This window comes from Pelophylax lessonae, assembly GCF_965119305.1.
Source record: "Pelophylax lessonae genome assembly, chromosome: 1".
Lineage (NCBI taxonomy): Eukaryota > Metazoa > Chordata > Amphibia > Anura > Ranidae > Pelophylax > Pelophylax lessonae.
The window spans coordinates 803,598,467-803,626,058 of record NC_138768.1 but is presented as its reverse complement, the minus strand read 5'-3'; the positions used below and the strand labels follow the sequence as shown (position 1 = coordinate 803,626,058).

At 40.8% G+C, this 27,592-nt stretch overlaps 1 protein-coding gene across 1 annotated transcript in view; it reads left to right on the top strand.

The window, feature by feature from the left end:
* The window catches only part of DOK7 (docking protein 7), a 247,643-nt gene extending 231,110 nt beyond the window's left edge, over window positions 1-16,533 (top strand). Inside the window, exon 11 of the mRNA XM_082256433.1 lies at window positions 15,723-16,533. Within this exon, the coding sequence (XP_082112559.1) occupies window positions 15,723-15,859 (137 nt within the window). The 3' untranslated portion in view covers window positions 15,860-16,533. The remainder of the gene's footprint in view (window positions 1-15,722) is intronic.
* Window positions 16,534-27,592: the final 11,059 nt, after the last annotated feature.

Sequence of the window (27,592 nt, the reverse complement as noted above, 5' to 3'; positions counted from 1 at the left end):
TTAGGGGTAGCTCTTAATTGTGTCCAGGGAATTCTATATAGCTTTATTGAGTGGAGTTGTGCTGCCTGCCACAAGTGGGTGTAACAAACCAAATTTGATCGAAAAAAAAATCAGCGTGGGGGGTCCCCCCAATCCACACCAGGCTCTTAGGTCTTTATTATATGATAAAAAATTGTTAATGTCTAAATAGAATTTTATCTTCTGGTTATATATGTTTATGCTTTTATCATGGTACTACTATATATCCCATGTATAAATATGATCAACACAGTGGCTTAGTAGTTAGTGCTCTGATCTAGCAACAGTCAGATCATGGGTTCAAAACCCACCTATGCTACATACCACCTCCCTAAAGTGTCATTGGCGAATGGATATGTGTGTAGGTGAAAGCATGTTTGCCATCAGTTTATCTCTCACTGATGGCACTCATGCGTTCGCCAAAGCACATACGTTTTTGCAATTCTAGGGAGGTGGAAGCATTGGTGGGATTTCAGCTCATGACCTAAGGGCTGCTAGCTAAGTGTACCAAAGATTACTGGAAAACAATTGGAAAACAATTGATACCGAAGTATCGACACCCAGTGGGTTTTTAGGCAGCACGGTAGATAGTAAAGAAGTATGAGAGTATGATAAAAATATATACTTTATTAACAAATAACATATACACTTGATAAAACCCCAAATAGGGGAAACATGAAAGCTCCAATTACATCCAATAACAATTCATCTCAATAAATCTCATAACATATCATGACATCATGGCATGGTGGTATACTGCATCAACCCCAGAATGGGTGCTGGGGGAGCACACACCCCAACGCGTTTCCACCTACAACAGGTCTTCCTCAGGGGGACTGTATTGTCATGAGAGTGAGGTCAATTGAGGATCAGGGAGCAAATAAAATCGTTGTATCCTCTACATCCGGAGAGGAGCGGCGCCTCCTGCCCTGGGCGGCTGAACATGCGTGAAGGTCTACAAGGAGTCACCAAACCATACCAGCGTACAAGGGAGCATACGACACCCGGCTGCCACTGTCAGAGACCTGTTCTTTACAAGATACTGCACGAAGTCAATAGACCTCACTCTCATGACAATACAGTCCCCCTGAGGAAGACCTGTTGTAGGTTGAAACGCGTTGGGGTGTGTGCTCCCCCATCACCCATTCTGGGGTTGATGCAGTATACCACCATGCCATGATGTCATGATATGTTATGAGATTTATTGAGATTAATTGTTATTGGATGTAATTGGAGCTTTCATGTTTCCCCTATTTGGGGTTTTATGAAGTGTATATGTTATTTGTTAATAAAGTATATATTTTTATCATACTCTCATACTTCTTTACTATCTACGGTGCTGCATAAAAACCCACTGGAGGTCGATACTTCAGTATCAATTGTTTTCCAGTAATCATTATTGGGTGAGCATTTTTCAGTGTTGTATCTCTACTATATAGAGTACCAAAGATTAAGCCACTGTGCTGAATACAATTAAACCTAGAATATAAAGAAGTACCATATTTACAGAATGAACATATAGAAATAGAACATATAGAACATATAGAAATAGAACTCAACATTTTCATAAAATACGAATTTGACATATATAGAGTAGAGATATAACTCTAACATCAATGATATTAATATAAATATCAGCAAAAGAAGCAAAACAAGTCATATCTACTAATTTTTGACGATTTAGCAAGGATCTTGCATTTGTATTTTAGGGGAATATAGATTCTCTTGATCTATATTAATTTGTTAATCATGGTACTAATGTATATTCTAAACATAAGCGTGCTCCTCTCAATGGCTTAGTGGGTAGCACTCCTACCTAGAAAGACTCAGACCATAGGTTTGAATCCCAAGCATGTTATCACCTGCTTACATTTTAAACAGCAGAGTGTGCTTTAAAAAGGGAAAACCTATTTGCCACTGCCACTGCCACTGCCACTGCCACATCAGAATGGTTGTTTCTATAATTTGCATGTTCAATTGCATGCAATGGTATGTTATTTAGCAAAAATATTATTGTGTGGAAATAAAATAATCAAACACTAGTGAACACACAGGGTTTTAGCATGGTTGGGATTTAAACTCATGACCTAAGGGCTTTTTGCTCATGAGCACAGACCACTAATCCAATGTGCCAAGTACAATTAGACTTGCGTAATAGTTTAGTGTGATTAAAGAATGAACATAGATAATTAGAACTCTATAGTCTCCTAAAAAATAAATGTAATATGAAAAAAAATTAACATATAGCAGATATGTAGTTGTAAATGATAAATACATGTAACCTAATAGAAAAGCAGACATTACTCTGTAATAATGTTTTAGAACAGCATTCGTTAGCAAAAGAAGAAAACAAACTATGCATAATAATTGTAATATAAATAAATAGGGACACACAAGGTAGAGCACACCCCATATTTATTGGCATACATGTACACACATGATCATAGCTAAATATTGCAGTGCAGGTTCATATAGTAAACTCGTTGGCATTAGCCAGGTATGGAACCGTGACTATGCCGATTTGGAATTCATGAAAGCATATTCGCCTATTTGCACTCCTACTTTTCTTGTTCACATGTTCATGTAGTTGAGGTCTCAGTTGTTTTAATTGCAGCTAATTAACTGAAGAATGACTATTTATTCTCCTTATTCTTAGTGAATTAGGCCCTATGAGACTTACATGTATTTTATGTTTTTAGAACTCTTTTCCACTGTACCTATATATGAGATAGGAGGTTCTGAGAAAGCAGGTGTTCCCGCGAAACGCATCAACCATCCTTACCTAATTTTAAAAGACTACCTTATTAAACAATCTCCATCCCTTCAATGATGGTTGATTGATATTATGAATGTTCTTGCTTTTTTGATATATGATTTTATCAAAGTTCTTTAATTGGATAAAATAAAGATTTGTATTGACTTTTTAAGTGAAGTATTTGTGTCCATTGGAGGGGTAATAAAATCCTACAATTTATCTGTATACTATTCCTAAAACATATGTTGTGATTTCTTCAGATAATTAAAGGAGAAGTACAGCCAAAACTAGTTTGGCTGTACTTCTGTGATTTACAGGAGTGAAGTTCATTCTGCACTCCTGTGACCTGTTTTTTAGAAGCCCGCTGTCAGCTGATTTCATAGAATCGGTCCAGGCTTAGGCAAGATCATGATAATTAAGTCGGGATCTGCTCACATTCCTGGACCGTCATCCAGCTCAGCCTCTCAGTGAGCTGCTGAGAACTTGAGCTGGCCACTCCCACCCCTCCACAGCCCAGTGCTCCAGTGGGCGAGGGGGAGGGGGGGGGGCAGACCGTCACCAGCTCTCTGCTCAGGGAGCCCTGAAAACTGAAGGATTGCTGGTGTTTGAGCGATTAGTTCTCAGTGTTAGAGTCGATGGGGGGACAGATGCAGCTTCAGATCAATGCAGAATCCATTTAGGTAAGTACGATTCTGCAAAAAAAAAAAAAAAAAACATACTTCTCTTTTAAGTTAGTTTACAAATTAAAACATGCAAAATAAAAATAAAATCACTGACATTAAATGGTGATTTTATTAACTCATAAAAACATTGTTATTTATTATGTAATATTTATAGTTTTTATATACCTTTTATTCCAGTTAGGATCACTGGGTAAACGTATTTAGGCTACAACCATCTTGTAACCTCATGGCATTATTTTTACTTATTTTATCCAGCCAATCAAGAATTTGTTTTGTTTCTGCCAAGACTGGAAAATACTGTAATATATTATTATACACCTTGATAAGCCAGGGAAAATCATTTTATGCCCACAAAAACTTTTGTAACCAGTGGCATAAAACTTATTTTTACACCACAATTGCAATAAGGGTTTAAAGACCCCCCTGTTCGATTCACACAAGAACATCTTAAACAGGGGAAAAAGTTCTAGCGAACATGCGAACTCTATTAAAGTGTATGGGACACGAACATGAAAAATAAAAAGTTCTCATTTTAAAGGCTTATATGCAAGTTATTGCCATAGAAAGTGTATGGGGACCTGGGTACTGCCCTGGGGAACATGTATCAATGCAAAATACATTTTTTAAAACAATCATTTTGCACCCCTCCTCCTTAACCAGACCAGGCCGCTTGCCCTCAACATGGGGAGGGTGCTTTGGGAAGCCCCCTAAAGCACCTTGTCCCCATGTTGATGGGGACAAGGGCCTCTTCCCGGCAACCCTGGGCTGTGGTTGTGGGGGGCTTATCAAAATCTGGAAGCCCCCTTTAAGGTCATGACATCAGAAGGGGGCGGTGCCACCAGGTGACGTAACCAGGGGTCCCCGCCCCTTGCCTATAAAAGAGCTGTCATGGCTCAAGGGGCTCATTAGCCAGGAGGCATCTGAAGAGACAGGAGCGTCTTTTTTTTTTCTATTTTTCGGGTGTGGCAGGCAACGTGATTGATGATGGATTTACATTGAGGGGCACTATTTTTTTATTTTTGAATAAAGAACTTGTCAAAAACTGGATTTTTTTTTTTACACTTTTTTGGTGTAGGGGTACAATGTACCTGATATCCATTCACATAGGGGGGTGGGATCTGGAGGCCCCCTTGCCCCCCCTGCCTAGACCAATTTTCAGCTTTCAGTGCTCATTGGCGTCTATGGGAAATCTCGGTCAGCTTGGCATGGCACTGCTCCCTATCTTTAACATTGGCATCTATGGGAAATCTCCATCCGCTTGAGATGGCACTGCTCCGTGTCTTTAACATTGGCGTCTATGGGAAATCTCGGTCAGCTTGGCATGGCACTTCTCACAAAGTAAAAGTGACAGGACACAAAACTTGGGAAGCACTAGGAGGTGACCCAGGACTACAACATATCTATACATTATAAAAGTGGGGTATGCCTGTTCACTACACTGACTGCACTAAACTAACTCAACTCACTATCCACTAACTACCTACCTAACCTCTATTATCATACACTATACACGGGTGACGTGTAAGCAGCAGCCTTATTTAGCGTGGGTCGTGGACTTAGCCCCTGAGCCATGACAGGACAGGACAGGACACTGTGATATGATTGGCCAAAGCATATAGGTCATGTGCATGCTTTGGCCAATCATCAGTAAATTATTTACCACATCAGCGCAGTGCATTATGGGGCGCTCATCGGTGGGCAAATTTCCAGCCGTGCGCCTCATTTGTTTTTTGTGTTCAGCGAACAGTGAACTTACGTTTGACTCGTACATCAAGCCCATCCCTAGTTTTAAAGCCCAGAAAGGTGTTCATTATACTTTTCTATCTAGAACATATGGTATACACTATATTATCAACGTTTGTAGGCTCTTCACCATCACACCTTTGTTATATATCTCATTTCAGAAGCATATGGAGCTAACCCTCTTTATTTGCGGATGTAACACCTTACATTCTTATGGCTTTCCACAAAAGTTTGTGTCTGTGGGAAATTGTTCTTTTTTAGTCAGAAGAATATTTCTGAGATCAGGTACAGTACTGATGTTTGAAATATCAGAGTGAAGCATTATCCAGTTGATAAGAGTTGCAGTGGGTCAGCTGAGTCTGAAGTTGAAAAGACAACAAACAGAACTCTCATTGCCCACCATTTTCAGAAAAGAATTGGAATATACTGTATATGGGCATTCTGTCTTACTGTTACCACATCAGCCACCTTGTTGGATTATGCTAGACTCATTCCCCCAACTTGGTTACTGACCATAAGAAGATATGTATATCATTGTAGGTGAGTGGCTCACCACCGGCTCCGCTGCAAAATCCCCAGTTGATGGTCTAGTTCATTGCACTCTGGCGAACAAAAAGAAAATGTATCACTGCACTCCAGGTTTAGCAAACACTGACACAATTTACCAGTTCATGCGCTGATCCACAACTCCTCTACCCAGGCTGGTAATCCTTTTAAAACACACAGAGATTTCAATGATGGGGTGTTGCAGCTCACCTTACCCTGTGGGACCTGAAGAAGGAGGCCACGCCTCCGAAACGCATTGTCTTAGCAACCAAAATTGTGTAGAGTGACGTCAGGAGACATCTCCTTCTCCTTTGTGCTTCTGCCTGTGGTCTCCATAGGACTCTCTTCACGTCATCGGGCATGGCGCCGGCTAGTCTGGGCGCACTCCAGCCTGCAGGCTCTGAATCGGATGTCGTCACTCCCGGAAGTCATTGCCTGCGAAATGGAGAGGGAATGGGTGGCGGTTCGCAGCGTTCGCCTTCATACAGGAGAAGGCTATAGACGTTCTGTCATGTATTTGATGTGCATTTGATGTGCCTGACAGTTTTTCTTATTTATTTAAAAAAGAAGTATGGCCAAAGCTTTTTTGGCTGTACTTCTCCTATGGATCACAGTTCTGCACTCCTGTGAACCATTTTCAGTTTACAGCAGGCTAAATCCCTCTGCCAGCTGATGTCATTCAGCTGGTCCAGGCTCCGGAAAGATCCTTACTTTACAGTCAGAATCCACTCCGATGCCTGGACTGGCAGCTGGCTCGGCCTTAGCTTGCCACTGAGAGCCTGAGCCAGCTGTTTCCGCCCCTTCACAGCCCAGAACTCCAGTTAGCCCAGAGTAGAGAGCTGGTGGCTGACAGTTAATGTTTTCTGCTCAGAGCGGAGGGGAGAACTAAGCGATGAGAGGTGTTTGATTATTCAGTTCTCAGCGCAGAGCCACCAAGGGACAGATGCAGCATAGGATTGATAATGCATCCACCTAGGTGAGTATAATTTTTTTTCTCAAACCCCATACTACTTTTTTAAAGTTTATGTAAACCCTCACCTTGTAAAACAACTCATTTAGTTTAAATAGAAATGAAAGTCAAAACATTTGTGTATACATATAAAAAACATTATAAATGTTTTTTTTTTTCCTTTTATTTAAGTGATCACATTCTCTCTGTTCTCAACTGCATAAGGTGCTCAGAGAGCTGGAGAGGAGAAACAGCACTACATTGATCTTCCCAGTGAATGACTCTGCAATGGGGAGGGGTTAAGGTCAGCACAAGCCTGATCATTGGGTTAGCTTCACATAAGCTGAAGACTTCAAGCAGCTTGTATAAAGTGACAATCAGCACTTCCCATAGGGTCTGTGTTTAATATTTACAAACTGGACTAAAATTATACTTTAAAAGCTTGCTGAAAGCTCTGCAAATTCTTTGTAGAAACTAGCTATTCACACTGTTTTTATGCAAGCTGAAGGCCCTGTGAAACAGGCCTAAAACACTCAATGCATGGTGATTCATTTTAATTTTTTATTGGTTGATAAACATGAGTCAGCAGTCGATTGCAGACATTTTGCAACCATTTTGAAAAATGTGTGCAATGATATCTTTTATTTCCTGTAAACCTCTTACTATTAGCTTAATTTAAAGTGTGATAATTTACTCTATAAATCTTCTTACTACAGCTTATGATAGAAATTGTACCCCCACCAGCCTGTACTACCAGACCTGAACAGTGTTTATAGGCCAAGCTCAAGCTTACCGTTAGAGTACTCCATATCTGGTTTTGTAGTAAGTAATGGTGCCTGTACTCTGAACTAGTGTATTTGTGCACAATTTGCATAGCTCACAACTGTCCCTGATTTCAAAGGTGCTGTCCCTGATTTGGAACAAAGTCCCTCTGTCCTCGTCACTTATCATTTTGGTCTAATCTATATAGTTGTATATAAAATGCACCTTTTACCTTTCAAAAAGTGTTTCCCAGTGCTAAACCTTTCATCCAATTTCTAAATTGATGCATTTGTACATTTCAAAAGCCAAGATAAAGGAATAGTAGTATTTAAAAAAAAGGGGCACTTATGGGTTTAACTAATCATTTTTTTTTTGTATAAGACGGTTAATCCAATTTACTTCACATGTTTCGCTATAGTTTAGCTTCTTCAGGAGATAACTTTTGAATGCCGCACATGTAAAGCACTATGAGAAAATATAAATAAAGAGTTATTTAACAATGAACAAAAACCAACTTGCAACATCAGTAAACAAAAAGTCTTAACATCCTGGATAGTATGTTGATGATGCTTACTTTTAAGATCCTTTGGAGGAATTTGTAGTCCTAATAGATGTATCAAAGCAATCTAGTGTGTATTAACCACTTTAGCCCCAGCCCTATTTCGGACACTTTTTGTTCACAAGTTAAAACCAGTATTTTTTCCTAGAAAACTACTTAGAACCCCCAAACATTATATATATTTTTTTAGCAAAGACTCTGGAGAATAAAATGTCGGTCATTGCAAAATTTTTTGTCACGCGGTATTTGCGCAGCGGTCTTTAAAACGCCATTTTTTTGGAAAAAATTTGAAAAATCACATTTCACTGCATTTAAAAAATACTAAACAGTAAAGTTAGCCCATTTTTTTTGTATATTGTGAAAGATGATGTCACGCCGAGTAAATAGATACCAAACATGTTACGGTTTAAAATTGCGCCCCCCCGTGGGATGGCGACAAACTACGGTCAATAGAGATCTCAATCTGCGACGCTTTAAATTTATTTAACGGTTACCAGTTTAGAGTTAGAGTGTAGCTCTTTTTTTTAAATTATTGCCCACGCTCTGGCGATCGCGGCGATACCTCACATGTGTGGTTTGAACAGCGATTTCATTTGCGGCTCGACTTGCGTATACGTTTTTTTTTGTGCGCGAGCTAACGGTGACGGGGACGGCTAAATTTTTTTTTTTTTTTTTTCCTATTTATTTTTTCTTTTTTTTTAAACTTTATTACAGGTTTTTAAAAAAAAAAAAATCTGATCACTTTTATTGCTGTCACAAGCAATGTAAACATCCCTGGTGACAGCAATATGTCGTGACAGGTACTCTTTATGGAGGGATCGAGGGTCTAAAAGACCCTAGACCCCTCCACTACACTTCCCTGTATGCAAAACGCCGAAAACGGCATTTTTGCATACAGCCGTTTTTCAAATCTGCCGCCTTTTGCAGCACAGTAACCCGGACGTGACGTCATGGACGCCGCCTCCGGGTTACGTCATCGGAGACCCGATCGATGCCGTTTCCGGCATTCATCGGGACTCCATCCAGCCGGCGGACGTGCCGGCTGGGTGCTCGGGGCTCCCGGTGGGACGGTAGCCCCGAGCAAAGCCGCGGAAGGCGGCGGGAGGGGGGGGACGTCCCCTCCCGCCCCCCCCGGGTAACGATCGAGCGGCTCCCGAGCAGCATCGATCGTTACCGACGGAAAGCCGACCGTCGGCTTCAAACAACGGTACCGGGATGATGCCTCTAGCTAGAGGCATCATCCCGGTATAACCCCGCAAAGTCTGATCACGTAGAGGTTACGTGACTGGTAGTAAAGTGGTTAAGGACAGAGGAGACACTTATGCTTTAACCAATGGTGTTTTGTAGAAAGATATCAGCATACCATAGGGGGAGACAGACCAAGGACTAGGATACCTAGGAGGGGACACATATATAACATGCTGAATTCTCCTTTAAGGGGTCATGGCAAGGGGTGTGTCCTAGGCCTACATACTTTTGCTAATAGGTGTCTCTCAAAAGGTTGGGAGGTAGGAATTTGGATCACAGAAACTAGAGTATGAAAGAGAAAAGGCTGGAGCCACAGCATGTAAACAATGCCCAGCCCTTGGCAACTGGTCAGTATGATGTAGAGTTTATTTACTGAGCTATAATGAGGAGGGCCTCTTAAAGCGGAGTTCCGGCCATGAAAAAAAATTTTCAATAAAAATACCCCTGGGACAGTCAGGGCTAGTGCATTCCACAATGGATAGCCTCTGTACTGTCCCGGGTCGCACTTACCTGTAACACGAAATACTCACCTTTAAATTTTCTGCTCCAGTGTTGCCATCTCGGATGTGGGCAGCTGAAGCCAGCGCGATCCTCTTCTGCGTCCTCTTCCGTGTCCTCTTCGCCCAGAATGCGCCTGCACCGGCCCCGCTCATCATTTCGGGTGCGGCGCCGCATTCCTCCACAGCTTCTGGGCATGTCCAGAAGCTGTTTAGCAGGGAATGCGGCGCCGCACTGGAAGTGACGAGCCGGCGCATTGATTCCTGGGAGCGATGACGTTCAGCTCCCAGGAATCATTGCAAACCGGAAGTGACGGCGCGGGCCACGGCCGCCGAGGGAGGAAGTGGAAGAAAGGTGAGTGTATAAGTAAAAAAAAAAAAATCGTAATTATCCATTTCCTTTTCAGGTGATGAAAAGCAAGCGGATGGCCACAAAATCGATTATGTCGATTTTGTGACCGGAACTCCCCTTTAAGTGCATTAACAATGCAGCTCCTAAAGGGTTTAGTTATCTTAAGCAGTGCTTAATTGAGCTGCACTACTTGGTTTTATCAGCTTGTGTTTTCCACCCTTAGAACTTAAACCCTTTTATAATAGTAAGTTATGTAGCCATTGTGAATGCAACTGAAGATAAATGTCTGTTTTCTGGGAATGTATAATATATGATTGTTCTGTACATTAGCAGAGAATAGCTAACACTTGCAGAATACATTATAGGTGACTATTACTCATTCTTGCACTTGTAATTAGCCAGCCAGAGCACGATGCTATTCACCTTCCACTTACCTTCTGTAATTATATTGAGGTTTAATTTCCTGGCCATCAGCATACATGCAACACTGAAATTTATTCTGCTAAGAGTGATTACATGTTAGCACAAAATAATGAGCAATAATGTTTTGCACGTAAAAAAGAAATGGAACATATTCATTCCATAATGATTATAATTAGGGCCGAGCAATTAATAAAGTCACCACCAGTCAAGTTACTCCTGTTTTCGTGTTGTTGCTGCCGCTTATGTTTGCTCAGAACTTTAATGAATACTATTTTTAGTGAAATATTTTTGCCTTTAGGAGAACAAAATAAATTAAAATTGTAATGGTCGATATTACTAAATATTTGGAGGGTTAAGACTTTATTTTACATATGTTTTAAACCATGACATCCTTTACCATCTATTTTTTTTTTATTAAATGGTACCGTATTTTCCGGCGTATAAGACGACTGGGCGTATAAGACGACCCCCCTATTACATGATCTACCGGTAATACTTATACTTAGGTTACCTTGGAGATATTATACTTGGTGTATAAGACGACCTCCCATTTTTGGGGGATTTTTTTGAGGTTCAAAAGTAGTCTTATACGCCAGAAAATACAGTACTTGTTTGTTAGCATTTATGGAGGTCTTATCTACATGGCTTAACCTCTTTAGTTCCCTGTAGGGTGCACTCATACTAGCACTTTAAACCAGTCCCAGGCATGGTTCAGCCCCTTGGTCTGATTCATTTGTGTAGTGTGAGTGCTCCAAACTGCGAGCCGGACTGGTTAATCGAACTGCACCTGCTCTGCAACCATACAGTTTGAAGGCAAACTTTGCTCACTATATAGAACGGGTCTGGTTAGTAGGAAAGTGTGCCAAGGGACACTTCCTAACAAGCCAGTGTAAGCGCAAACCAGCGGGGGAGTAGAGAAGGGGGAGAAGTGGACCCCGGACAGGTTCACTTAAAATACTACGAGTGTGAGAGCACCCTTAATTCAGGCTCTTTAGTTCACTAGAGGTCTTATGCTGTAATCTCTGCATGTTAAAATTCAAGTAACCAGTCTAGAAGACAAAGGGCTTTTTAAAGCAGCTATATATATATATATATATATATATATACATATATACTGTTTTATGTGCCTCAAAATTTGCATTTCCCTTTCTCTGCTGTAGTTAAGTAATAAAACTAGGTCTTATCCCTCCCCCAACCTATGGCTGGCCAGGGAAGTATAACCAACAGACTGATGAGCTTTTTTCAATGTCACTCTGCTCTCTCCTCCTATCGGCATACTTACTGTGTGTCTTCTACCTCCTAGTCTGAGCTCTGCTGTACAGGGAATTAAAAAAACCTCACACCAGGTCAAACTCAGGTACATATTCTGCCTGATTTAAAAATGAAAAAAACAATGTTGTCTTAAAGTCGATTTTTTAAAAAACATAGTAACTTACAGTTCAGAATTTCCACATTCAGTCGAGTCGGCTAAGATGACATGACTCCTGATGATGTCAGACGCCTGCTGACGAAACGTGTCGGGACTGAGATACGTACTACGTCACTGCCGGCCTTTGGAACGCAGGTGGAACATAGAACTGCATCCCCTGCATGAAACAATGCTCCAGCTTAGCTGATTCAGGTGAATGTGGAAATCCTGAACTGTAAGTTACTATGCTTTTTAATAAATTATATTTTAACCCTACTACATCATGAGAAGCCTTTCTATCTCCCTTCTATACATACCTGGATAACTCTATTACCTTCCGGCCTCGATCTGTGGACTTCTAAGTGGCATCGATAGGTAAACTGTCTACTTCTGATATAAACAAATTGATCTGGTGCCTTTTTTGGCTACCTGTAATGGGGGTCAAATATATCTGGTAAGCATTCTATGCATGAGGATATCGGCGGAGGATTTATCTACCACACAGTCACAGGTGGCTGGTTTTAAAGGAGAAGCTGTTATTTATCTATTTATTTATATGTAACTTTTTTGGAACACCTAGTTCACTTATATGTGTGTGATTCACAAATTTATAGTTTTAATTTGTTTTTGTTTTTTCTGAGTGCGGTCTATAAATATTTTTTCATCATATTTTTTCATCAACTTTTAAAATATACCTTTTTAAAAATAAGTAGATTTCCAAAAATTACTTTCTTATTATTTTGAAGCCTCACCGATGGGAAATCTGCCACTACCAGAAAATCTGGGTGGCCAAAACAATTCTATTCTGGTCACTAAGCACAACACAACATGTATGCAATAACAGCTTAAACACTTTTTTCTTGTTACTGACTACCACGCTAATGTTTCATGAGCTGTAGATATAGTAATTTTTTTTTTTTATAAATAGATATAGTAATTTTTAGCAGGGGTTCCTTTGTATAGAAAAGTTTGAGAAAGTCTGGTTTAATCTGGTAATTAGGTCATCCATGATAATCAATACGGAGGTTTTGCAAACGCAAAAATCAATGGCTTTGGCATAGCATTCAGAGTACATAATAGAAAAGTTAGTATGAGAATTGCATTTACACGCCATTGAGGTCCTTATAGAATTGTATTTTCCTTCCCAGCTGATTGATAATCAAGTCTTTCTTAACTAGTAATTGTGGCCACCATTAGTCTTGTTCCAAGAAGGCCATTATTTTTGGATAGACAGAAAGAAAAAACAACACAACATCACAGCAGAGGCACACAAGGTAGAGTCACCTGTGGAATTTTTTAGGCAGACTCTCCCTTGGGCATATCTCTTATAAATGTAAAGGTTTTTCCAACATTTCTCTACCACATCTCACTAACCTAATGTTTTCCATATGAGCGACATAGGCTTAGTTTCTTCTTAGCATTGAGAGCAGCCAGTAATTAGGAGAAGTTATTAATTAGGTTGTGACCCATTTTCATCTCGCATCCTTCGGGGTTGTATATAGAACATTCAATTTCCTCCGCTTTATAATAACTAGATCTAAATCAATCAACTACTACACGTTAAAGATATCTCCCATTTACTTTCAACATTCATCTGTTTTGTCTACTATTTATTTTGTTTTAAAGGTACGCACACAAATTGTTTTTTGAGAAACTTGATTATAGATTTGGAATATTATGTAGGCTTGTAAACTACAATAATTTATATTAAATGAGCTGCCATGATTTTGTAAAACATTACTCAATGTTGCCTAAAATGTAGTGCTTATTACACCATGTTGTTACCTTATATTAAATAGTATACTTAAAATGTTCTACATCTTTTGCATTGTTTACTTGGCTTAAACATTTCCAGAAACAACTTATCAGACTTTAAATAAAAGGATCTCCAGGCTGTCAGATGTATTAATATAATAACTAATAATAAATTATTATATTATAATATAACTAACTACTTCAGCCCTGGAAGGTTTTACCCCCTTCATGACCAGGACATTGTTTGCAATACAGCACTCTGTTACTTTACCTTACAATTGCGTGGTCATGCGATGCTGTGCCCAAATAAAATTAATGTTCTTTTTTTACCACAAAAAGAGCTTTCTTTTGGTGGTATTTGATCACCTCTACGTTTTGTTTTTGTTTTTTTTCTTTTTGGCTATAAACAAAAAAGACAGACAATTTTCTTTCTGCTATAAAACATACCCAATAAAAAAATGTAAAAAATCGAATTTCTTCATCAATTTAGGCCAATATGTATTTTGCTAAAAACATTTGGTAAAAAAAATCCCAATAAGCGTATATTGATTGGTTTGTGCAAAAGTTATAGCGTCTACAAACTAGGGGATATTTATATGGAATTTATTTTCTTTTTTTACTAGTATTTTCGGCAACTTATAGTGGGACTGCAACATTGCGGGGGACAGATCGGCCACTAAGTTACACTTTTTTGGGGACAAGTGACACTATAACAGTGATCAGTGCTAAAAATATGCACTGTCACTGTACTAAAGACACTGACTGTAAGGGGTTAACATCAGAGGCAATCGAAGGGTTAATTGTGTCCCTAGGGAGAGCTTTCTAACTGTGTGGGGTGCTTGTACTGTAAGAAAACAGAGATCCGTGTTCCTGCTTAACAGAAACACAAGATCTATCTTCTGTCACAGAACAGTTGCCTTGTTTACATAAGCAGACTGCCGTTCTGTCTGCCTCGGGAACGATTGGCGGGTCCAATCACAGCGGGAGCGGGTCATCAGTGGCGTGTGTGCGCCCCAGACCCGGAAGAAAACATCATGTACAGGAACGTGATTTCACGCTAAAGGGCCACCCTGCCGCAGTATGCTGTAGGGTGTCTTTAAGTGGTTAAACAACAGTTTGTGCAGTGATTTACAATATAAAGGGGAAAAGTACAATTACAACACAGTTCAATACAGAAGGAATAAGAGGGCCTTGCTTGTAGATCTTACAGTCTAAAGGGAGGGGGAGTGGGTACAAAAGTTATTAGTTGCAGGGGGTGATCTAATGGAGGTGACTCAAGTACAGTTTTCTTAGGTGGGGGATGGGATTGGCTTCCCAGAATAAATGCATTTTTAAGGATCAACTAAAGGGGGAAAGGGAGGAGATGTATAGTAATTTGTACAGACGCTACGAGGTATTGTAAAAGATAAAAAAAAAAATTTGATTTACACTAAAGTATAACTGAATTTTAAAATAAGGTTCTCTATTCCACCACCTGCTCTCCTAAATAAATGATAAATTACAATACCGATTTCAGATCCAGAAAAATAAGCTGTTACTGTTTTGGCCTTTCCAGTGCTGGACAAGTTTCCCATTTTGTTGCACCCAAATTCTTCTATAGCCGGTATCCCAGCCAGCATACATAAGCTGGATTTGGCTCTAGAGAATAATGGCCAGCTAAAATCCATTGGTACAGGCTGCTTAATAATGATTCTTTATAGCCAGGTCCATGTGCGCTGACGGGAGAAAAGGCTGCGGGAGGATTGGACATTGTAAAATGGAAAACACTGCCTGGGACACTTTACATCTCATGTAAATAAAATTATATTTAGTATTCAATTCTTAATTTTATGCAATGGATGAGATATTACATGCCTAGGCTTTTATTCTAGCTTTACTTAAATTCTGGTTTGTCCTAATAGAGCTGATGAAACTGATCATCACAAAACAACAATATGATCATTAATGTTAGTGGATCTCACAAAACAATAATCATTTTCATCCAAGCATCAAATACGGACTAACATTTTTGTACATTTTTTCAGGAGGAGGTTCCACAAGGTATGCTCAGATAGACATTGCTGCAACCGAGACAGCTCATAAGGTGGGTTCCCAGCATGCTCAAGCCAGAGAAGAACGTCTTCAGGAGTTGGAGCAGAAGAAAAAAGGAACTCAGCAATGATTTGACATTTGTGAAGAGTGAATTTAGAGATTAAGGCTGAGAAACCTCAATCCTGTTAGTACCGGAAGAGATGGTACTAGAATTAGGTGCATAACTTTTGGTTGCCCATCGGCGATGTTGGGTCAAATGAGTTTCAAACTGTCCTTTTTTAAATGTGTGCTGAAACCTAACCCTAAGGGTCTGTGGTTATCTTAGCACAACTTTTATCAAACAAGGAATTTTGTGTGGTCTGTTGACACAGGGGTCATTCCAAAAGTGATATTCCTTCCTGGAAATGAGAAAGTTTTGGTGGAAGTAAAGGAAGTAAATGCCCTTTAAACCTGAGACAGAATTTGAAAAAATAATCATAAATGAAAACTTGTATTTTTGTGTTTTTTTTTTTTTTTGGAAAGTGTCGATATAGTTTTATATGCACAATTACTATTAAATATTTATTGTTCTAGTCAACTTGTAGTATTTAACTTTATTTGCATATTATTTTGTACATGGAAGTTGTCTGCAACATACCTCCTCAGTTGTATTGTCTTACACTCGAGACTTTTTTTTTTTTTTAGGCAAAACATTAGCAGTTTAAATTTTACTGTATTCATTAAATAATAATATCGGGCATTTATGTAAAGTATTGGTACATTTTTACAATTAACAGTTTTTTTTTTTTTTGAACATTCATGACTTTATATTATTTAAACACAGGAAGTTACTTTGGGGTTTTTCTACTGTTATGGTTTTGCATGTATGTAAATAGTATATACTTAGATAGTGGAAAACTATATATTCTACAGCGATATATAGAATGTAATATTACAAATTTAAACATTACACGAATATAAGTTGTTGGCATAAATTTAAAATACCGATAAAATGTGTGCAATATTTTGCAATCTATTGAGTATTTTTTAAATTATTTTATGCACCTTTAAAACTTGGTACATGCACTGCTACTTTTGTATGCATTGTATATGTTATGTTGTAATTACATCTACACTTTGGTATTTGTCACATATTGCATCACCCAAAAAAATAATTTAGCTGCTCCATTTTGGATAAATATTTCAAATAAATGTATTAAAATGAATGCATTTAAACATTTTAAAATATTTACCTAAATTTAAAATAAAATGTTTATTGCAAGTTGGCAAGTTTACCCCATGCCATTTGTGGTGTTGAGTTTTATTTTTGTAACACGGCATATCTATCATATGAAAATTGTTGGCAGTAATGAGGGTGAAAGGTGCAGAAGAATTAAAAGAGGAAACGATTTTGGTTGATAGAAAGAATAGAGGATTTTAGAGGATACAATGAAAAGGAGAAGAAAAAAATCAAGAGAGGAGCAGTTGGGATAGTGTGTATGTGAAACTGTGTGTGTGTGTGTGCGTGTGTGCACCAATGCACTGTTTCTGTTAGTATAAATGTTAATTATTTACACCTTTATTATTATTATTATATATACAATTAATTAACCTCCTGCTGATAGACGGCTACAGCGCGGACTCGCATTTCCGGGAGGCCGTCTTTATACGGCCTCCCAGAGACAGTCTCCCCGCGCGCTCCCGCGAGCGCGCATCGGGGAAAATCTGTGTTGGCCGTGTCCCTTGGACACAGCCAATCACAGATCGTGGTAAATGGCCAATCACAGCGGCCATTTACCACGTGATCGGCCCATGCAATGAGAGATGATCTCATATGTAAACATATGAGATCATCTCTCATCGTCAGCGCTCCTTCCTCACACGGAGACTGCAGTGTGAGGAAGGAGGAGAACCGATCAGCCGTCGGGGACACAGTGGAATGTAATCAGGGCACCGATCACCAGTGCCCTGATTACTACAGAGGTAAAAAAAAAACAATGTGCCCACCATCAGTGCCCACAGTGCCCTCCATCAGTGCCCCCCATCAGTGCCCACAATCAGTGCCCATAGTGCTGCCAGTCAGTGCCCATCAGTGTCTGCTCATCTAGGCACTGATGAGCACTGACTGGCAGCACTATGGGCACTGAGTGTGGGCACTGATGGTGCTGCCCATCAGTGCTCATCAGTGCCGCCCATCAGTGCCACCCGCCAGTGCCCATCAGTGCCGCCTATCAGTGCCCATCAGTGCCGCCCGTCAGTGCCGCCTCTCAGTGCCCAGCAGTGCCACCTCTGTGCCCAGCAGTGCCACCTCTGTGCCCAGCAGTGCCACCTCTCAGTGCCCAGCAGTGCCACCTATCAGTGCTCATCAGTGCCGCCTATCAGTGCTCATCAGTGCCACCTATCAGTGCTCCTCAGTGCGGCATATTAGTCCTCCTCATCAGTGCCACCTCATCAGTGCCCATAAGTGCCACCTCATCAGTGCCCATCAGTTCAGCCTATCAGTGCCCATCAGTGCCGCCTCATCAGCGCACATCAGTGAAGGAGAAAAATGTATTTATTTTCAAAATTTACTCGCAGAAAATAAGAAAAACTTTTTTTTTTTCAAAACTTTCTGTCTTTTTTCTTTTTTTTTGTAAAAAATAAAAAACCCAGAGATTATTAAATACCACCAAAAGAAAGCTCTATTTGTGTGAAAAAATTATTAAAATTTCATATGGGTACAGTGTAGCATGACCGCGCAATTGTCATTCAAAGCATGAGAGCACTGAAAGCTAAAAATTGGCGTGGATGGGAAGGGGGTGAAAGTGCTCGGTAGGCAAGTGGTTAATCATGCCAACATCCCATGAGTCAGAAAATTATTTCAGGGGGTTCTCTGAGACCAGAATTTTTGTTTTCAAAGGTTCCTTATACATAAAGCAACTGCAGTAGAAAAGCCTGTCCCCTGCCAGCATTCTGTAGAGTGAGACCCTTGTTAGCTGTGGGGTCATCTGACACAGCTCCCCCCCACCACCCCACTTCCTTCTGAACCTGAGAGCATAAGCATTGATGATTGTAGAGCTAAAGGTGTGACCCTGTAGGGGGTGTTGGAGCCGAAACCACTGCTTCCCTGCAGAGAGCAACAGTCCCATTCTGCAGCTGCTGGCAGGGAAGAGGCTTTTCTACTCAGATTTTAGCTTCCTCAGAAAGAAAACAAACTGGAAGATATTGAACATCATTTTGTTTTATGCAGTTGGAATGTTTTATGTAATTTAAAATGAGAGTTCAGTTGGACTTTAAAGTGGAACTTTATCGGACAAAAATAAAAATATGCTAACAGGGAGGATTTTCAAGGCTCCATTCACACTCTTTGAATCTACCCACGATTCTAAAGCGCAAGGCAATCGCAGCACAACACACTGCATGCGTTTGGATGCTATTATCTTTAACCACTTTACCACCGGAGGATTTTGCTGTCTTACGTCCAGGCCACTTTTTGCGATTCGGCACTGTGCGACTTTAACTGACAATTGCGCGGTCATGCAACGCCGTACCCAAATTAAATTTACGTCCTTTTTTTCCCACAAACAGAGCTTTCTTTTGGTGGTATTTGATTACCTCTGCGCTTTTCATTTTTTGCGATATTAATAAAAAAATGCGACAATTTTGAAAAAGTAACAATATTTTTCTACTTTGACAGTTAAAAAATATCCAATATATTCAATTTTTGTCATATATTTAGGCCAAAATGTATTTAAATACATGTCTTTGACAAAAAAATTCTCAATGAGCGTATTTTTAATCGCTTTAAGACCGGAAGATTTTACCCCCTTCCTGACCAGGCCATATTTTGCGATTCGGCACTGCGTTAATTTACCGGACAATTGCGCGGTCGAGCGATGCTGTACCCAAATTAAATGTATGTCCTCTTTTCCCCACAAATAGAGCTTTCTTTTGGTGGTATTTGATCACCTGTTCGATTTTTACTTTTTGCGCTATATACAAAAAAAGAGCGACAATTTTGAAAAAATAACATTTTTCACATTTTTTTTTATGAAATTACCCCCCCCCCCCCCCAAAAAAAATGTAAAAATCTAAATTTTTTAACTTTTTTTGACAATTTGTTTTCTGCTACATATTTTTGGTAAAAAAAATCGCAATAAACCTCCGGCGGCGCCCACAAGGGGAGGAGTCCAGCGACGTAGGTCTACGTCGCTGGACGGTAACGAGCCACATTGCCGCATTAGCAGCAATGTGAGCGGTCATAAAGTGGTTAAATGGCACCCCAAATTTGATGAGATTTTACTGCGATTTTCACACAAAAGGATGGCAAGGCAATCGCGGCAAATTGTGTCTTTAAAAATTACGTGAGCTGGACCTTTTTTTCAGGTGACAAACGTGCAACCCATTCAAGTGCATGTGTACGTGATTATCACACACAAGTGTATGAATTATTAAAGCTGCAAGTGTGAAGTGAAAAAATCATTTGAATGTATATAAAAGAATAAATGCTGCGCAACATTTACTCTTATATACATTCAAGTGAATGGGCTGCTTTATGCAACATGCAGAATCTCGTGGAAATCATGGGAGTCAAAATGTGAATGGGGCCTAATGCAGAAGTTGTCTCTACTTAGCTGCTTGTCCGCCCCTGTACAGTGATCGCCGCATGCCCAGTCGTTGTACTAATTCAGCAATGCTGAAGCTGACATTTCGGCCCAGCCAATGAAAGCAGCTGGCAATTGAGTCCCATTGCGGGAAGCTCTGAGATGCTGCATTGCTGGACTGAAGGTAAGTATAATTTCTCTTTGATCGTTTTAAAAGTGATAATTAAATGTTGTAACATAATGGTGTTATACAAGTAGAAATATATGAAAGCTTTCAATTACCTACATGCACACACACCACACATACACACACGCACACACACATATATATATATACACTATATTACAAAAATTATTGGGACACCCGCCTTTACACACACATGAACTTTAATGGCATCCCAGTCTTAGTCCATAGGGTTCAATATTGAGTTGGCCCACCATTTGCGGCTATAACAGCTTCAGCTGTTCTGGGAAGGCTGTCCACAAGGTTTAGTAATGTGTCTATGGGAATGTTTGACCATTCTTCCAGAAGCCTATTTGTGAGGTCAGGCACTGATGTGGACGAGAAGGCCTGGCTCACAGTCTCCACTCTTATTCATCCCAAAGATGTTCTATCGGGTTGAGTTCAGACTCTGCAGGCCCAGGGGAGGACTGGGCCAGGGGGCAGGGGGGCAATTGCCCCCTGGGCCGCTCTGATGTCCTGTAAAAAGGGCTGCACTGCTTCTGCTACAGACGTGCCTAAAGGATTCCTGGTGAAGAGAAGTAAAAAGTCCCCACTGCTGACCTACTGAGTGCGGGATGAGGAGTCCCAATGTTCCCTCTAATTTTTTACTGTGCTGAGCAAATAAAAACATTTCTGAGCGCAAACCTTTAGACTGAGCAATGGGGGGGGGGACGTCAATGCAGAGTGACCAGCGTGCCCCCAATCAATGCACAGTGCCCACAGCATTGCCCCCAATCAATGCAGAGTACCCACAGCATTGCCCCCAATCAATGCAAAGTGCCCACAGCATTGCCCCCAATCAATGCAGAGTACCCACAGCATTGCCCCCAATCAATGCAGAGTGCCCACAGAATTTCCCCCAATCAATGCAGAGTACCCACAGCATTGCCCCCAATCAATGCAGAGTGCCCACAGCATTGCCCCCAATCAATGCAGAGTGCCCACAGCATTGCCCCCAATTAATGCAGAGTGCCCACAGCATTGCCCCCAATCAATGCAGAGTACCCACAGAATTGCCCCCAATCAATGCAGAGTGCCCACAGCATTGCCCCCAATCAATGCAGAGTGCCCACAGCATTGCCCCCAATCAATGCAGAGTGCCCACAGCATTGCCCCCAATCAATGCAGAGATGCCAGCGTTCCCCCCCCCGCGAGACCCGTGCACTTACCTCACGGCAGCTTCTCTTCAGTCCCCACATCTCCTCAGTCCTCCCGCCTCCTCCTCGGACCTCGGGCCAATGGCATGGGGTGGTTTGTCTTTCGGCCAATCAGGAAGAGGGAGGACCCGCTCCCTGATTGGCCAGGAGGAGGATCCGTGTGACAATAGCGAATTTTAATTCGCTATTGTCACACAATGGGCGGGATCTCGGGGCGCACTGCTCACTACCTTCACCATCTTCACGGGGCTGTGTGGTCTGAACTCGTGCTGCGCCGGACCGTCAATTAGATTGCACCTTAGAGGGAACATTGGTGAGGACAAAGACAGAACGCAGGCCTCCCCCCCCCCCAGCATGGATGGTGTAAACTGTGTCTGAGCAGAGGCCGGTTCCATGCCCCACTGGAGACTCTCCTCCTCTGGCCAGCCCCAACTGAGCTGTCCCAGCTCCCCCCCAACCGCCCCCTGCTGGCCAGGTTGGGAACCCCGATTCAGCCAGTGAGTAGAGAGTAACTGGAGCGGAGCTTCAGCCTGGAATGGGGGTCAGGAGGAGGATGGTAAGAGGGAGAGTGGGAGGGGGGCCGAGTGGCTGCACCATGGGCCTCTGGTTTGTACTTGCCCCCTGGGCCGAAAGTTGCCAGTCTGCCCCTGTGCAGGCCAGTCAAATTCCTCCACTCCAAACTCGCTCATCCATGTCTTTATGGACCTTGCTTTGTGCACTGGTCCAAATCATTTGGTGGAGGAGGGATTGTGGCGTGGACTTGTTTTTCAGGGGTTGGGCTTCCAACTTAGTGCCAACTCAATATTGAACCCTACGGACTAAGCCTGGGATGCCATTAAATTTCATGTGCAGGCGTTCCAATACTTTTGGTAATATAGTGTATATATATTTTGCCATGTTAAACATATCACCTGCATTATCCATATATTTTTTTATTGGTTGCAGAAGGATTAATGAACATTGCAGAGTTGTCCACCCACATCAACAGCGACCCACGAGTTGGTATTAAACCTGGCATTTCCAGAATAATAATGTTATTTTTGGTTCAGTGTTACTTTTAAATTATGTATGTAATTGTGTTTTTATCTTTTAATATGCAGACATAAATTTACTGGGAAGTAAAATATTCATATACTGTAAGCCTCTGTAAGACTATTGGGCTTTATAATACACATGAGAATTTTGCAACGTATGCATATAATGGCCACATTTGTTACATAGGCAAATAGCAAGAATAATGACGTATCAACACAATATTCAAGTCTCTTGCTCTCAGACCATTATGTGTGTGGGACCTTTTATTTTCCTTCTATACTTCATGAAGAATTTTGCCCACTGTATTGCTAGAAAGCTTGTGAACAATGACCCTGATTTACTAAAGGAGTATGGTAAAGGTTAATTTTTACTTAGCTTAGTGAATAAGGGAAAGATGTGATAACTTCAATAATCCAATCAAGTGTGAACAAATATCCATTCTTTAAAATTTTACTTGCATCATTGGGTATTCTTTGCAAAGAGAATTTTCACTTTGTTTCATCATATTCTTTTAAGTGGTTGTAAACCTTGCAGCGTTCTCTTCTTTATAGCCTTTTTAAAAATGCAGATCAAAGGCTATTTCTCAGCTCCAGCATGAGGATCTGATGTCACACACTGCACAGCACACAGAGGAAAGCTGAGTGTAATCTGAGACCTGAGTGGAACGAGGACACCCTCCCCCTCTACACAGTCTCATAGAGAAAAATGCCCAGCAGAGGCTGTCAATCACCTTATGTGTGCTGGAGGAGTGGCGGGCTGTCTCCTAAGATTCTGTGGTGTCTGCATGACCTGTCAGAAATTACTCATGCAGGTAGCCGAGGAAGTAGAGAGGAGACAGAAGTTATACTAGATGCTTTGGGTTGAATCAGTAAAAGGATATGCTTAGTAATTTTTTGCTTCAGAGGTATGGAAACACTTTAAGATAGATGAAAATTTACTTTGCAAAAAGAATATGCTATACTCCTTTAATAAATCAACCTGAGTGTATTGAAGGTGCTATTAATGGAGAGACATTGTGCTGCTTGCTTTGTGCTTTGTGCTATCAAAGCGGTAGTAAAGTCCTACACACAAAATGGGTGTTCCCAGGCAGTTTAAGTTATATTATGCTAGTATGCACCTCATACTAGCACATTATGAATGACTTACCTTAAAACGTAGCCCTCCAGTGGTGCACTGTCACCATTGTTAGCCATTCCTTCTTCACCCAGTCTTTGTTCCGGGTTCCAGCTCTCCAATCGTTTGAATGGCCAGACTGCAATGACGTCATTCCCATGCATGCACACTGGAGTCACAATCATGGCACAGTGCCCTCAATGGATGATTATTTCAGTGTGCCATCCATGTAGAGTGCAGTGCACATCACTGGCCACTACAAATGTGAATATCTCCTAAACAGTGCACATGGAGGGAAACCGAGCTCGCAGCATGCAGAATGGCAGGAGACTTAAAGCTGGCAACCCAAAAAGAGCTGGTCCACACTTGTGTGAATAAAAAATGCAAGTAAAAACTCATATGGAAGCACTTGAATTTACCTTCATTTTTTTGTTTCTATATACTGTACAGTGAAGAAAATATCTATTTGATCCCCTGCAGATTCTTTAAATTTGCCCACTTACAAAGAAATTAAGGGTCTATAATTTTTATCATAAGTGTATTTTAAATGATAGAGGCAGAATATCAACCAAAAATCCAGAAAAAACACATGATACAAATGTTTCAAATTTAGTTGCAGTTCAGTGAGTAAAATAAGTATTTGATCCCCAAGCAAAACATGACTTAGTACTTGGTGGAGAAACCCTTGTTGGCAAGCACAGAGGTACGATGTTTCTTGTAGTTGGTGACCAGGTTTGCACACATTTCAGGAGGGATTTTGGTCCACTCTTCTTTACAGATCTTCTCTAAATCCCTTAAGATTTCTTGGCTGTCGCTTAGCAAACTTGAGACGGACCTGTATATGTGCCTTCTTATATTGTATATGTTTGCTAATAATAGCTCCAACAGTTGTCTCCTTCTCACCACGCTTCTTGCTGATGGTCTTGTAGACTATACCAGCCTTGTGCAGGTCTACAATCTTGTCCCTGAAGTCCCTTGACAGGTCTTTGGTCTTGCCCATGATGGAGGCTTTGAATGAAAGTGATTCTGTGGACAAGTGTATTTTATACACATAACGGGTTGTCGTTAGGAGCACCTTCTTAACCACTTCCGCACTGCTCACTAGAGCTCTACTGCGGCAAAGTGGCTCGATAACGTCTGTCGACGTAGACCTACGTCACCAGACATTCCCCTCTCTCGGCGGCGCGCGCGCACTGCCGGAGGCTCGCTCCCGCTGTATTCAGTTACAGCGGGAGTCGGGCCAGGGGAGGAGCGGCGGCGATCGCCGCTGCTCTTCCCCGATCGTCGGGGAATCGAGTGTGGAGATCCGCCTGCTTGTGTAAACAAAGCGGGCGGATCTCCTAAGTAACAGATTGCAGGGTTCAGCATAGCTGAACCTGCGATCTGTCCCTGTGTCATACAGTCCCCTCCCCCCACACACGTCAGTAAGCACCAGGCATACATTAACCCCTTGATCACCAATAAAAATTAACCCCTTCCCTGCCAGTGTCATTTTTAAAGTAACAGTGCATATTTATAGCACTGATTACTGTGGTAATGTCACTGGTACCCCCAAAAGTGTCAAAAATGTCAGTTAAGGGTCCGTTCTGTCCGCCACAATGTCGCAGTCCTGAAAAAAAAAAAAAAACCCAGATCGCCGCCATTACTCGTTAAAAAAAAAAACACCAAAAATGACATAAATCTTTCCCTTAGTTAGTAAACGCAATAACTTTTGCGCAAACCAATCAAAATATGCTTATTGCGATTTTTTTTTTACCAAACATAGGTAGCAGAAAACAAATTGGCCAAAAATGTAAAAAAATTTTGATTTTTACTTTTTTTTGGGGGGGGGAATTTCATATTAAAAAATGTGAAAAATATTGTTATTTTTTCAAAATGTACTCTTTTTTTTTTTTTTTATAGCGCAAAAAGTAAAAATCACACAGGTGATCAAGTACCACCACAAGAAAGCTCTGTTTGTGGGAAAAAAAGGACGTAATTTAGTTTGGGTATGGCGTAGTACGACCGCACAATTGTTAGTTAAAGTTGCACAGTGCCGAATCGCAAAAAGTGGCCTGGACGTAAGACAGCAAAATCCTCCGGTGGTAAAGTGGTTAAATTAACAGGACTAATCTGTGTACCACATGAGTACATACTGTAGCCACCCTGTGGGATCAAATACTTATTTTACTTAGTGAGCTGCAACTAAATTTATAACATTGGTATCATGTGTTTTTTCTGGATTTTTGGTTGAAATTCTGTCTCTATCATTTAAAATACACCTATGGTAAAAATTATAGACCCTTCATTTCTTTGTAGGTGGGTAAACTTACAAAATCTGCAGAGGATCAAATAATTATTTCCCCACTGTATATATACAGTACATTCACATCAGTTCCTGCCCTCAAGGAGCTTACAATCTAAGGTCCCATTCATGCATACACATACTAGGGCCAATTTGGACAGGAGCCAAAAACAGATTGCAGTACGAAGCTGGTCTAAATTGCACACAGCAATTTCTTATTTAGAAAAAATTAAATTAAATTCCGGCATTCAAACTTCGCATTCGACCTGATGGTCTGCCTTCACAATCTGCTGATTTTTCATTTCTGCAGTTGTTACCACAATCATTTCCATAGTGCTTAAGTAAGGAGAACAGTGATGAGAGTTATCAAAATGCTTACGAACTGCAAACTAACAACACTCTTGTAAATTACCCTTTGGTCATTATAAGCCAAATTTAATATATGAAATTGCTTTATATAACATCTCTGGAGGAAATGCATATCTGTTTCTCTAAAGAAGAGCATCTGCTATGTCAGCTGTCTTTTACATTTATAAGTGTAGGATGACTAAATCTGAAAAATCAGCTACCACAATAGCTCTTATCATAAGAGTCTTATGTTAAAATATCTCTTAATTAAACTTATGGGTGAATCAATACGTTATGTAAAGCTTCGTCATACCGATGGTATCAAGGTTTATGTATTTGTGAGCTTCTGTTAAACAGGTTTCTTGATGTCATTGGACACTATTGTTAAAAAAATTTGCTTATTAGCACCCAAAATTCTAGAGGACAAAAAAACAGTATGCTGGAATAGTTTTGAATGGGCCCAGTGGCGGGACCGGACTCTTTTTTGCCACATGGTTGATATTTTACCATCAGGGCTTTTGTTAGGGCTGCTACTGGCTTTTATATAAACCTTCCATTCCCAGAGCTCTGTGAAGTTTAGGTGCCCAACTAATACCCAGTGCCATTCAGTGATCCTCACTGTTACAGTATCCAGACAATATTTTCCCTCTTCAGTAGATCTGGAGCATTGCCCATTTTGGAGCTGCAATCTTTCATGCCAATGGCTTTATTTAAAAAAAGCATGTTACATAGTTACATAGTAGGTGAGGTTGAATAAAGACAATAGTCCATCCAGTTCAACCTGTGTAGGTGTGTGTGGCTGTAATCATTTCACATAGCCCTGAATGTTCTGATCCTTGAGATGTACGTCTAATAGTCTTTTGAAAGCCACCATACTTCCCGCAGAAACCACCTCTTGTGGTAGAGAATTCCACAATCTTGTAGCCCTCACAGTAAAGAACCCCCCACGTTGCCTGAGGTTAAAACGCTTCTCCTCTAATCGCATTGTATGCCCTCGAGTCCTCGTGCAATCCCTTCGATTGAACAGCTTTTTTTCTAAGCTGAGATCCCCATTGAGATATTTATAAATTGCTATCATGTCCTCCCTCAGGCGTCTCTTCTCCAGGGAGAATAAATCAAGAGATTGCAGACGCTCTTCATA